Source organism: Physeter macrocephalus, chromosome 20 (assembly GCF_002837175.3).
Source record: "Physeter macrocephalus isolate SW-GA chromosome 20, ASM283717v5, whole genome shotgun sequence".
Taxonomy (NCBI): domain Eukaryota; kingdom Metazoa; phylum Chordata; class Mammalia; order Artiodactyla; family Physeteridae; genus Physeter; species Physeter macrocephalus.
This window is the reverse complement of record NC_041233.1, coordinates 49654574-49668845: the sequence shown is the minus strand read 5'-3', so window position 1 is coordinate 49668845 and position 14272 is coordinate 49654574. Positions and strand designations below refer to the sequence as shown.

At 35.9% G+C, this 14272-nt stretch overlaps 1 protein-coding gene across 10 annotated transcripts in view; it reads right to left on the bottom strand.

The window, feature by feature from the left end:
* Positions 1-1873: 1873 nt before the first annotated feature.
* Positions 1874-14272, bottom strand: part of PCGF5 (polycomb group ring finger 5) — a 117795-nt gene continuing 105396 nt past the window's right edge. For 9 of the 10 annotated variants that reach the window (XM_055081168.1, XM_055081169.1, XM_055081175.1 and 6 more), the window contains 2 exons: positions 14121-14180; positions 1874-7663 (listed from right to left, as the gene is read on the bottom strand). In XM_055081168.1, the coding sequence (XP_054937143.1) occupies positions 7616-7663; positions 14121-14180 (108 nt within the window). In that variant the 3' untranslated portion in view covers positions 1874-7615. The remainder of the gene's footprint in view (positions 7664-14120; positions 14181-14272) is intronic. The other variant, XM_055081174.1, reaches the window with a different exon arrangement.

Genomic DNA, 14272 nt, shown 5'->3' with positions numbered 1-14272 from the left:
CCTGTGCTGCATCCTTTACATATTAGTACATTCAATGGGAATACATTCTATGAATGGCCATGTGATTGGAATAGCTCTAGGTAAGCAAAATTTCAGTTTCTTGTTGGCATTTTAGCTCCCGGCAAATCAGAGAACATTGGGTAACACTGGGTTGCAATCTGTGGATGATCAGATGGAGATGGAAAACGGCTGTGCTGTTGTTTCCACTGGCATTGCTCTGAGCACTTCCTGTGGCCTCTCATTCCTCCACAAACCTATGGGATAGGGATCTTGTTCCTGCTTTTGGAAACTGAGACTCAACCAGTTAATTGCCCAAAGTCACACCACAGAAGGAACCTGTATTTGAACCCAGGTCTAGGGGGCACCACATGGCTGTTATGAACTGAATAGTGAAGCCCTAACCCTAGGATCTTAGAATGTGACTGTCTTTGAGATACAGCCTTTGATTGAAGTTGATGAGGTCATAAGGGTGGGGCCCTAATCCAATATGACTGATGTCCATATAAGAAGAGGAATGATCAGGAGACTATTGGGGAAAATGGCTAGAGACTTGTTAGCATTGCCTCTGCTTCCTGAAATCTGGATTCTTTCACTACATTGGTTTTATTGGTGCCAGTTACTATGCAAATTGTGTTGTGAGGGTGAGGATATACCACAATGACTGTCAACATCCCTCTCAAAGCTCATAATCTAATGGGAGGACAAACAAACATCAATTACTGTGGTTGTGATAAAAGTGCTAAGTGGTACAGAAGAAGAAAGTTTGGCTCAGCCTACTGGAGTTGATGGGATCTGAACTGGGGCTCGGTAGGAGCAGGGCTTTGGTTGGTGGGAGGTGGGGGGTGATCATTTGCTATTTCTTCTTTCTGGGCATGATTCTCCATTTGATGGTAATCCTGGCACCCCAAATCCCACAGCAGGGGTTTGGGTGTCAAGCAGGGCTCTACATGGCTTCCAGCAAAATACTGTCAGCAAATTCCTCGGCCACACAACAAGCAGAGGCTGGCTCTTAAACTCAGCTGGTGTGTGGACTCCTCCGTAACTTTCTAAACTGGTGAAAAGATCAGAGCTGAGCCTGTGTTGACAAAACACTAAGAACTGGGTAAACTGGCTCTGTTCTCAAGTGGAAGTGTGGCAGAGACTGATTAGGTCAGAAAACGGTTTCCTTTTTTCCTTGGTTGTGTCCTCCAGCCTTCCCTGAGGCCTTCCCCTGTTCTGGCCCCTGACATGGGGTAAAAGTAAAATGGGCTACATTTTGAGCACTTTCCATGCACAGTCCTTCCAAGTTCTTTCCCACTCTGCAACAGCCTTGCGAAGGGTGATGCTAAAAGGTGAAGGGAGTTTTGCTCAGAGGATGCTGCTTTCCTACCTCGCTGAACGCCTGGGGTCTCTAGCCACCTCCATGGTATCACTAACCTAAGACAAAGCTTCAGGCACTGTAACAATGGGGCAGAGAGATGAATCATCGAAACCTTCTGACTTGAATGTCTGTCTTCAGCCCAACTAGAATTCCCCAGGCAAATTATTAATAAAACAAAGCTGTTATCTAAGTAGCCGAAGAAAGCAGTCTGTCTTTCAAATCACTTGGGCCTTTCTTTGGTACTCAGTTACTTTCAGAAGATGATTTGGATTAGATTAATTTAACAAAAAAAAGAAATTGTTCTAAAGTGTATGTGGACACACACCTCAAGTATTATTCGAGGGCCAGTCTGCCATCTTAAAAGTAAACAGTTCAGAAATCTTTAGAAAATGTTTATCGTCTCAAATATTCAACAAACATTCATAAAATTTGCTACGGTAATACTTAATGGAAACTTTTAAATGAAGGTTATGATCTGCAACTACTGATAATGAAGAATGACAGACAGCAATAAATTATGCAATCAAAATTTTAATAACAAAGATACTATTTTTAACATGGTCAAATATACTTGGCTAAGTCCAGATCTTAAAAAACAAAAGTGTCTAGCCCAACAGTACAACCATACAGCTTTGTACAGAACATTCCATAGATCAACAGAAAATACAGTTGAGCACAAAAATAAAAAATATTTAAAGAGACTCTCTAAGCAGCATTTTATTTCTGCAAAACAGACATATAGTACTGATTAAATATCTACAAGTGCTTTTCCTTTACAAAAATACATATATTCTTATAGACTAAGTCATTAACAATGACCTGGTAATCTTTCACTTCAATTTGAATGATTTATAAGCTAAATCTTACAACCACAAAAAGGTTTTTATTTGTATTAAGATGTTACCACTTTTGACCAAAAAAAAAAAAAAGCTTAAAATATTTTATATTTCAAAGGAAAATTAGCAACATAACTGTACAATATAGTCTATGATGGTTTTATTTAAAGTGAGGGCTACTCTATTAAAAACTGGTGCTTGCTGTTGTGTTGCCAGATGCAGGAACACAGCAGAACACTGGTGCTCCCCCCACAAGCTCTTGTCGACCACAGCTTCATAAGGACACTTGGGCCCCCATCCCCATTCAAAAAAATACAGCGAAAGAAAACCAACCCCAAACAACGTTAGGCTGATCCCATTCCATTTCCAATGTGCAGAACTCCTGCTCTGCTGGACTGATGTGAAGTCCACGGATACATAATCTATTCACTATCTCTGCACTGCCCAGAAATATTTAATCTTCTGTTTGTACTAGATTAGTTTCTTATTCCATGAAGCTCTGAAAGATGGAAGAAAACTGGACCCAGTATTTAATATGTTTCACTTGATTCTAGATTTAAAGGTTATTAAAATTAAAAAGCATTTCTGAATAATGACTCAAGTTTTGAATCCTAGAGAAAGGGGCATAACAAGTATTCGGACACATTCTAACGAGCATTTAAAATAATTTATTTTTGTTTAATTTCATAACTTTCTGAAAAGGAAGTGCTCGAGCATTTTAATTCTATTTCAAAATATAGTAAGGATAGCAAATAAACATACTACTTGTGAAAACTACATTACATTAGGAAGAGAATCACTTTTAAATTATTTGGGAAAATGCCACTGTTTTAAGAAAAAACTATGAAAACCGCGTAATGTATATTTGAGTACATTTTAATGAACTTTCAATCTGAACTTCTTTTAACAAAATACTATTGAACTAGGTATATCAAGTAAATCCAGAATTAGTTGGTTATTTTGTGCTTTCAAAGGGTTTGAGTTTCTAGTATATTTAATATTTATCAATTTTTATAAACCAGATCTGGCAGACATGTTATATTCCTTATTGTAGGGATAGGTATACATCTTAAAATAATAGCATTTCATGTTTTTATGTTTCTAACCCAGAAAATTAAAGTTACGGCAAACTCACTCATTTTTGTAATCCCCACAACCATTATCTGTATCTCACTGGTATAAAGCATAGCCTGCTGGAAAATTCCTTATGGTAAACCAGAGTATATAATGGAGTGCATCCATCTTTATCCGATCCAATGAGGTTTACCAGGTGGCCTGTCAGGAAGACTTCATAATGTGAGCTTTACTTGAGGTGGCCCACAGCATGGGCTCCCCAAAAGACTGGTGTGAGGACAGGGCTTAACCTGGTGTGTATGCTCTTCATCTGGGGCTTATCTTGCCGAATTTGGCTGTATGGCTAGATTCTAAAAACAAAGTCATTGCTGAGAAACAAGACAAAGAGTTTTACTTTAAAAAAAAAACCACAGGCCTTTAGGAAAATTTTGCTTTTGAATACAGAAAAAGCATTTACTTATGTGAATCCAACAGAATGCACTATTTTCTATTACAAGTAAGCATGTCCGCACTTTTACCAAAGTCTGTCTTTAATAAAATTTCTCATATTACTAAGAACCCAGGAACTAAATAAGCATAATTTTAGTCTGTATTGCCTCCATGGAATAAAAAGCTTCTCAAATTAGAATTTAAAATCTCAATTTCAATTTTCTTTTTCTTTTCAAAGTATGTATTTCTCCCACTTTTCATCCAGAGGGAGGCTATTTGTTGTGTTAATCTCTTTTTCACCTTTGAGGATTTCCTAAGATCTGTCAGATGGTGCTGGAAAAACAAGAAACATAGCTGAAAGGAAGTATGCTCTGATTATTGCAAGAAAAACCTGCATTTGATTGATCTTACCATGAAACTTAAGTTTAAAGCCTTTCTTTGGTGATATTTTAGCAATTACTCAAGGTTATTGCCTAATTATATAAAAGTAACTTGCAGTCTAAAAATTTCCAACCTCCAAACAGTTAAACTGTCTCTCTAACATGGTTATTAACAGTAAAATGTCTTTGGTGATAACTATTTTCTTATGAAAATCTTTCAAAAAGAGATTATTCTAACTTACAAGAGCCTATTTAGATACAAAACCATTGATAAGAGACAGGGACAGAAAACTCAAAATTTATGCAGTAAATCTAAAACAGAAATGCACTTTAGCAATGAGGCACTTTCTCTTAAATAGTTCAATAAAGCTAAACAGTTCACAATATTATATAACATACTTTTTTTCCCTTAAAGAATCATTTTAAGTTACACATAGTTGAGCAAACTCATTACATTTATAAAATGTGGCATATTAATATGGGACAGATTTTTAATGAATAAAGAAAAATACTTTTCTAAAAGTAGTTAAAAGACATCACCCCAAGGTATCTGGACCTCAGACTGAATGACCTAATACTACCTCATCAGTGAATCTTTTAGTTTATTTGTTTTAATACTTAAAAGTATTCTGTTAATCTGGAGAAAGGGCCATATTTGGATTTTTCTATTAACTAATGTGATTACTTCCGTTAAAGTGATATCTATAAATAAAGCACAGGCCTTCTTTAGACCCAAGGTTCCTTGACCCTTGTACATCTATGATATCTCAAGCAGAGAAAACAGATTATAAAATCTTTTATGGAAGTAAAGTTCTTTCAGTTTGTCGCTTAAGAAACAAGAGATTAAAGAAAAACTTAATTTAGTTTTATTCTCCAATTTTGCAGATTCAGATGATTATTCCTATAGGCTATTTGTATAAGGAGTTTATCTTATTAGCACCCCAAGTTTGTAAAACTAACCACCTGTATATTTTTGCCTGTAAATTTTTCTATACCTCGTTTCTTACAAATTCCACAACCTGACTCAGGGGATAATTAACTAGGGATTAGTGTATTACTAGACATGAAAGTAGTCCCATACTTAAAACCATGGTTGAATATATATGAAGAAGTCTGTGGTTCTAATAGTAATACCACATTACTCAGGACCATCATAAAACGTGTACCTTTCCCCATATAACTGATGCCCTTCTTTATGCAAGGTTTTCACATGTTTTGGCACATATTCCATTGCATTTCAATAAAACTGTTAATATATTAACATTAAATAAAGGAATTTTATATAAAAGTATTCTCAATTCCATAATTGCTTCCTATATATTTCCTTGGAAAATAGTGACATTACATAAGATGAGGCAACAAGCCAAATTTAATGAGATCATGTATATAAAACTCATTTAAGGCTGCAAGTTTTGTCTGGGGACCCAAAAACATCCAGGTCTCATTGGTGGTTTTTAAAATGCACTCTCTATTTATTTTGAGTTAATTAAAATCAGCTTCCATAAGTAATCACTGACCTAGATGTGACAAGTTTACAAGAAATCTAAAAATTTCTTAGGGATGTCAGGGAACTGCACTTGACAGCGTAGCAAAATAATTTCTGTAGCTGGGAAGTAAATTCAGTTTCTGGTTTAGGGTAATGGTCTGTGCCAACCATTTTTAAAGAGTTAACAAAAATTTGCCTTTTAAATTCTCTTTGTGAGCCCCTCCAAGCACAAACACAGTCTAACAAAGTGAAATTTTAAAAGTATTGCCATAACCTTTTTCACAAAAGTCAGGCCAAAAACAACAGAAGACTTTAGACTTTCTGACTTAAAACAAAGATATAAGGAAAAGATAATGATGAAGTTTCAGCCTTTTATACTGTGAAATGCATCAAGATTTAGCTGTATTTTGTATGTTTCTTGTTCGTACACTGTTTTATTTCTAAGAAGCATTTTGAGATTCAGAAGGCATTACCTTGTGATACATTTTACTGGAAAATGTAGCACATCTACTATGTATACAGTATAAAAACTATGTGTGTAACACACAGATTGTGCTCATGTCAGATTTCTAGAACAAATATCTTTTCCTAACTTTCAAGATTATTTCCTAGGTATTTCAGAGGTTAACTTTGAAACTGAGGAAATAGGCCTAAGTTTCAAAGCAATTAGTAAAACGTAATTTCCAAAGACGTTTATGAAAAATAATGTAAATGTTAAGAGGTTTAAAATGAAGTTCTTCATATAATTTAAGGTGACAAGACTTTTTTTGACTTGCAGACTCATCTCAAAATGAAAGGAAGACTTAAAAAAAATGCAAAATCAAGGACACTGTCATAGCTCTGACCTTAAAGAACTTATGTATAAAACAATAATCCCATTTCCCCCTGATTACTACAGGATCTAAAATGAAATATCCTCAAACCATTAATTCTGGTTAGCATATTTATCTATTACACTGCATTTTTTCTATTTTATGCGTATGGTTTGGAAATGTGACAGGTTACTAACAGTTTTAATCTACAACTGTTTTGAGATTTTTGAAATCCATAAAATAGCTAATGTTACCTGCTCTAAAAATCCTAATACTTAAATCATCATAACCTTCTGCATGCCACAATGACACACACCTAAGGCCAACTGAAAAAGGGAAACAATGTACTTCATTAGATAAGAGCCACAGTATAACAACGCACACATAAAGTGGGCTACATGACGGCGATGACATTTCATGAAGCAGCACCCGCTCGTCATAAGGCATTATGAAAGATTAACCTCACTTACACATTAATTTTGTTAGAAGTAAATGTGATCAGCTGCCAACATTTCAAATGGTTGTGAATCTCACTTCAGCTCTCCAAGAAGTCACATACGTTTTCTGGAGGGTGAACAGGCCCTCCCTGTGCGACTGGTAGACTACACAGACAGATGACTCAAAATGCCTACAATTATAATGTGCTCTAATGTAAAGAACAATTGGAATTCTTCCCCAAAGGACTTGCACACTCAAGAGTGAACTATTTTGCACACAAAAAGCTTACTGAGAACAGGACAGTGGCTCAAGGACCACTTTTCTAAATATAGTTCCCATACAAAATAATTTTAAGATATAATAATTATTAGTTCCTTGTACAGTACTCTATTTAAACAAGAATTAATCAAATAGTAAGTATGTGAAAACTGCAACACCACAAAGATAGAGCCATATTACTAGTGTAATCAAACATTAGAACAATCCTGGAACAGGCAAGCAAAATATTCAGAAGGCTGAATCGTGGCTGCACACCTAACTGATTTCAACCATGACTTGTATTGTACGCTGTGAGACAGCACAGATACCTTATGCAGATGGTTCAGTAGCAGAATGGCACTTGGTTTGCTCTTAATAGAAACAACAAAAATGCAACTGACAATTTAGAGACAGACAATGGCCTTATTCGCATGCTGAAAATCTGGTTGTGTCCCTCCAGTCCACACACCGTTCACTGTGCAGTCTGTCGATGAGTAAACACGTAGTACGGGATTCTTTCAGTGGGATCTAGGCCCCATGGTCTAACCAAAATCAATTCTTGGTCGATACTGCAGTACCATGGGGTATGACTATAAAATAAAAACAGATGATGAATAAGACTGTTGATACAAAAACAATATAGATTATACATAAAAGACTTTAAGAATGTGCAGTTATAGCTTACAGTATTTCCTGGTACTGGTGATTATGACAATTAAGGTTGTAATTATCATTAAGACTATATTTTTAAACAGCTACTATTTTCTAGAATCAGTCAAGTTTTCCATCACTGGCAACAAAGGTCAAGCTGGAAGGCCTGCAGATGTCATACTGCTTGCATATGTGAATAGTACTAATGTTAATACTTAGGGTGAGGCAGGGCCCGTGTGGAGGATGGAAAGCTCTCACCTGCATTCACCTGTGGGGCTGAACAAGACAAGCCCGCAGGCTGGACTCCGTCAGGGCTGCTGTTTGTGAGAGCCCACGGAGTCACGAATTAACAGAGACTTCCTGCTATGAATCTAGGAAAACTGGGATAGTGTTTACAAATCACACATCTTAACTTTGACACTTCTTTTTAGGATTTAAAACTTAACTGTCATTTAAAAAATGTTGAAAAACAAGTAACTCATTGTTAGACGAAACCGCCTCCTTTCAATAGTTGATACTACTAAATATTTGGACTTGACTATTATATAACTGAATGGTTCAGACTGTCCTTCAGTTTTGCTCTACGTAGGGAAGGTATCATACATCAACATACAGCACTAGAGAGGAAACAGCTTCCTGTGGTAAAAGCCACACTGCTACTTCTGCGTCTTTTTTACCCTCTGTTTTGTCATATCACATAGAACTCAAACATCAAAGAAAGGGTCTGAAGAACCAATGGTTTTCCTTTTCTTAAAGGTGCAGATTCCCCTTTTTAAAATGAAATTTCCAGGAGCTACTTTTACGAAAACAAGAAAGGGCTGGAAAAAAAAAAAAAAAAAGGGCTGAGATGGCTACTGACTCGTTTCTCCCCTTGTCTCTGTGTAGATGAATGCAAAAATCCTGTCTTTCTTTCCTATAGGCAACAGTGGTAGACTGAGATTCCAGAACCCTGAAAATGACTGTTTCTGTAGGTATCATCGCTATGCTACATCCTGGGAAGTCTCTCAACATCCAGCTCAGGGTCGGACTGGAGGGTAGGAATGAAAATTCCTAGATCTTGCTGTTCCCAGCTGAAGAAGTAAGGTGATGCCCTACAGTTTTCTAAGGGCTGGAGTAAAAGTCACAGTCTCTCAGGGTTTCCATGGTCTAAATCTATTGTGGTTAAATTTTGCTTCCTTGTTTTTATTTAAACTTTATTCTGTTCCCTCTGAATCAGAATATCTGTGAGTGGGACACAGAAATCTGTATTTTACAAAACTCCCTGGGTTTTCTGAAGTTCAGGCAGAGTTGGAGACTGCTACCTAGACATCGTATTAACCTAACTTGACTACTTCCCATCCTACCTGACCCAACCCAGAGCTTGCCTCTCCTTATAATAATCTTTCTAGCTTTGCTTTCCATTCCTGTTGAATCTGCATACTTTGTGCAAATAATTAAGTCACTCGTTCAAAAATCCATTCATCATGCATAGAAGAATCCATCACCAATTCTACTAGGATGTAGGAAGAGAGGGAAGTAAAATGGCTTGGTTTGTCAGTGGTTGGGATTTTCTCAGTTTTTGGCTGAAAATGGTTCTGTCTTCTCCTCCAAGTAACCATTTGTATGTGTGTGTGTCCTATGACAACGTGAAGTTTAAGAATTATTGGTGTTACAAATCTGGAAATGGTTAAGGTATACTTTAAGTCCTATTTGTGTTTCAGTTTGCCTTCTGAGGTAAAATGGCACTGCACGCACTGTAATGAAATGTGACCTATCACTCCTCTTAGTGTTATGGGACCACACTGAGTGGAGACTGCCAGTCCTCGGTCTCATCATTTACTAAAAGAATCCATACTTCCAAAGTATATATATTTCAAATGTGATAGTTTTAGAAAATGATAAAAATTGACTGGTTGATGTACTGTTTTTCTTAAAAAATAAATTATTTACCATAAAAGTAACTTGGTTTTAGATTTAGAAAATAGAGAAAACCACCAAGAAAAAAAGGAGAATCATTTAAATCCCACACCCAAAGATAACCACCGTAGTCATTTTTATGTACATCCACCTAGTCTTTTCGCCTACATTATTTTTCTTTTTAAAACTGGAATCACGCTACACATATTGTTTGGTAAATAATTTTGTCCATAAACAAATTTTGTCCATTAAAAAAATTCCATAAACTTATTTCTACAGTATTTAATATGGTCATACGTGATCATTTGTAAAGGCTACATATGATACCTTTATAGAAATTACAATAAATTATCAACAAATCTTTTACTGCATATTTTAGTTTTTTTCTTTTTTTTTTTTTCTTGCTATTATAAATTTATTGTGACCCAATGATCTATTCCCCACTCCCCACCCTATCTCCCCTGCACCCTTAGGGGTTGGTTCCTAGAAGTAGAACTGCTGATTCAGACAGTATAAGCATTTTAAAAGGCTTTTTGGTAAATGCTATCACACTGGACTTAAAGAAAGTTGTCTATTTTTACATTTCTGAAAGAAATATGAGTGCTCATTCTTCAGTAGCCTCATCAATGATGAGTACTATTATTCCTTTCCTCTCTCTTAATTTGGAAATTTAATAAGCATAAAATAGTATTTTATTTCTTCTTCCATTTTGACTTATAAATAAGTTAACCATCTTTATATGTTTACTAGCCAGTTGTGTTTCCTTCTTTTGTGATTTGTCTTATCATGTCTTTTGTTCATTTTTCTCTGGAAAGGTGAACTCTGTCCTACAGATTTGTATGGATTCTTTACGTATTAGGGCAGCAAATCTTTCTGTCATATATTGCAAATATTCCTTATTTATGGTATTTTTGCCATGTACTTTTCAGTATTAGTAGTCAACTTGGTTTGTTTTCTTTCCTTTTACAAGTACAATGAGAAAGGCCATCCTCACTCTGAGGTTAGTTAGCTATGTTCTCTTCCTGATCTTTGATGGTATCATTTTTAATGTGTACCATTTTAGCCATGAAAAACACCTATAATGGCAGGTATGGGTTGAATCCCCCCACCCCATCACCACCACCAAAAGTCTCAGTACAATTAACTGAAAACAAACCCTACTAGATCACATCCCACCCCAACATATATGCTCCAAGTTCCCCCATTCCCCGGTCAACTACTGTCTCTGCTCCAGGCCCTTGGCCACCCTGCAGCCCTCAAACCACCAAACACCACCACATCTCTGGATCTTTGCACTGCGTGCCCTCGGCCTAGAGGGCCCTACCCCAGACAGACACACACCTCTTACTCTTGCTTCTTTTTGTTCAAAAAACCCCAACTCAAAGAGGTCTTCCCTTGGCTATCTTATCTAAAATATTCTATTTATCTACTTTAATTTTTCTTCTAACACTATAAATTTTACTCATTTATTTTTCATCTGTTATCATTAGAGTATAGGCTCCATGAAGGAAATTAATTTTTTTCATTTTTACTTGTGTGTTCCCACGGCCTAGAAGACTGCCCAGTGCATAATTAAGGGCTCAATAGATATTTGTTAATCTTTTTACCCTCCACTAATTTGAAATACTCTTGATAGATTCATGTTCCTGAGCTATTCTTTTTATTCATGTATCTATGTTTAAGATAGTACCGGATTTTAATTACTTCAGCTTTAAAATACATTTCAGGCGGTGGCCATGCATGTGCTCTGTGATTACTCATTTAAAAATGGGACTGACCAGAGGCACCAAGTTATATTTCCTGATGAACTTTAGAATGACTGACTTTGTCAAGTTAAATAAGAATCTGGTAAAAATGTGTTTGAAACTATATTAAACTTCATAATTTAATTATGGGAAGAACTGACATCACTATAATATTTAACGTACTAAATTTCTTGTGCGCACAGTGGGATTGTGCTTATATATGAGAAGGTCTTTGATCTTAGGAAACATACGCTGAAGTATTTAGAGGTCAACTGTCATGATACGTGCAATTTAATTTCAAGCGGCTCCGTAAAGAAACAATAGATATATTTATAAAGAGATCAACACAATAAGGAGAAGAGGAAGAAAGGGAAAGGGGGGCAAAAAAATGCAGCAAAATGTTAACTGGTAAATCTAAGTAAAAGATATTCCTTTGTATTACATCAACTTTGCTGTTGTTTTGAAAATTTTCAAAATAAGCTTGCAGGAAAAATTAGGACTTAACATCAAATTTTATCAAATGCCTTTTCAGCGTCTACTTGTATCTATTTGACTTGGTGTTTTTAGGATATAATATATATATATAATTTCCCTCTCCCCAGCATGAAGCCATTCCTGCATTTCTGATAAAAATACTACTTGGGGGGCTTCCCTGGTGGCGCAGTGGTTGCGCGTCCGCCTGCCAATGCAGGGGAACCGGGTTCGCGCCCCGGTCTGGGAGGATCCCACATGCCGCGGAGCTGCTGGGCCCGTGAGCCATGGCCGCTGGGCCTGCGCGTCCGGAGCCTGTGCTCCGCAACGGGAGAGGCCACGGCAGAGGGAGGCCCGCATACCACAAAAAAAAAAAAAAAAAAAAAAAAAAATACTACTTGGTCTTGGTTTATTATTCTTCTAGCATATTATTTTAGTATATTTAGTATGTTATTTATCATCTTTGTTTTTATGTTCAAAATAAGATTTGATACTCGTTTTCTAATTGCAGGTTCTCTGTCAGTTTTTGCTTTCACAATTATGTTACCTTTGTAAAATGAAACTGAAAAAATTCCATCTTTTTCAATGACTTAAACCAATTTAGAATGAGAATGATCTAGTCCTTGAAAATATGAGAGAATGTGACCATTAAAAGTAGTTTTATATTTAGGTATCCGTAATTTAATTTTTTTTATGTCTTCCATAATTTAGTGATTTACATTTTCTTCTGGGGTGAATGTTGGTCCACTATTATTTTCCTAGAAAACTGTCTATTTCATGAAATTTTCACAAAATTAAAAAATTTAATAGCATAAAGCTACACATATAATAATACTTTCTTATAATAGTGATAATTTTTTCCTTGAAATTTTCTAGGTGATTTTTGGCTAAAAATGTTCTGATAGGACTATACTCTATAATGAAGTGTTGAAGTAAGAAAAGGAAGTGTGTGTGTATTTTTGAAAATTTGGTCTTATTCTAGTTCTCTAAAACTTTAGATCAGAGTTTAAGAATATCTTTATTTCTCAGGAAATAGACATCAGTGCCAACAGTAAAAGCAAAAATCCATGTATGTATGAGTTATAACTAAAGGCAGGAGCATCACTACAATTCATCCCAAAATCAGCCGTGAAGCTAAAGTCAGCTGAAACATCTACGCATATCTCACCAGCTCAGTTAAATTATTTACTCACTCCTCACCCTCAACTGCATAATATAAGGAGAAGGATGATTTTTTTTTCTCTAAATGATTTTCTATTGGCCTTTATAGTTGCTAAATGTGCTTACTCCATTACTAAAAACAGGACTTAAAAAGTGTGTATTAAGAAACACACATTTTAATGACAGTGTGGGGATTTCCACAATCACAGCACTGACAATGAGACTGAGGGAAATTCTAAATAAAATGCTAATTTAACGTTTTTGATTTGAAGTGGTTCTTCTGATACTTAACATATATTTAATTGTCCCAACCCTAAAATTGCAACATCAGAGGTAAGTTTGCTGGTTAAGTTTGTTATATAATTACAAGTCTCCTTTCTTGGCTCCAAGGAAATAATTATGAAGACTACTTTAATTTCTGGGATAAAAGAACAATGGAGATTTTTAAGAAACACCATGGGTAATCCATGGATTAAGGTTGATCATCTCTATACTCAACAGTAATCCTTACTATTCTACACTTAGTCTCTTCTGTTTTCCAAATTTTTAAAATGTACTTATATTAGATAAACTTTTCTCAGAGGTATGTTCACGTTTTCTCAGTGCATTACTAAATCAGTTCACTATCATTTCTGCGCTAGAAGAGGTAACTCAAGTACAGTCCTTAGGACAGGGCCTAGTAAGCAAGCTCACAACTGCATTTAGCTGTTGCTGCTATTTAGCTTCACCTAATCTGGCATTTTATCTTTCACTTGTGGGTGAATGATTAATTAAAAAAACACACACACAAAGAAGTGTTAGGTATAGAGCAGAGATCCAATATGGAGCAGAGACTTCTCATGGGCTGAAACAGGTAATTATTAAAAACTCCTGACGCATAAATAATGGCCTTAACATTTATAACTTCATTTTTAGTTTGGCAAAATTAAATAGATAATTCAAGAGAACTAAAATAATGGGAAACTTTGGGGATATAAGTTGAAAAGATGAAGCTTTGTAGCTCAAGTAAGTCTTAGTTTTGCAAAGTTACATGTCTTAGGAACTTGAGTTTGGGGTGAAAGCAGTCACCTTTGTGGCAGGCAGGCATCATAGGGTCATATGTACAGTCGTGAGTGCCTCTTACCTGATACAAAGGGCCATCCTGAGGGCAGACTTGCGAAGCTGAGCAGTTCAGACACCGAAACTGCGGAGGAGATGAACTCATCAGATAAGAGGCATCCACAACTGGATACATATTTAAAATATTTTAACGTCAAACATGAGTCAACATGATTA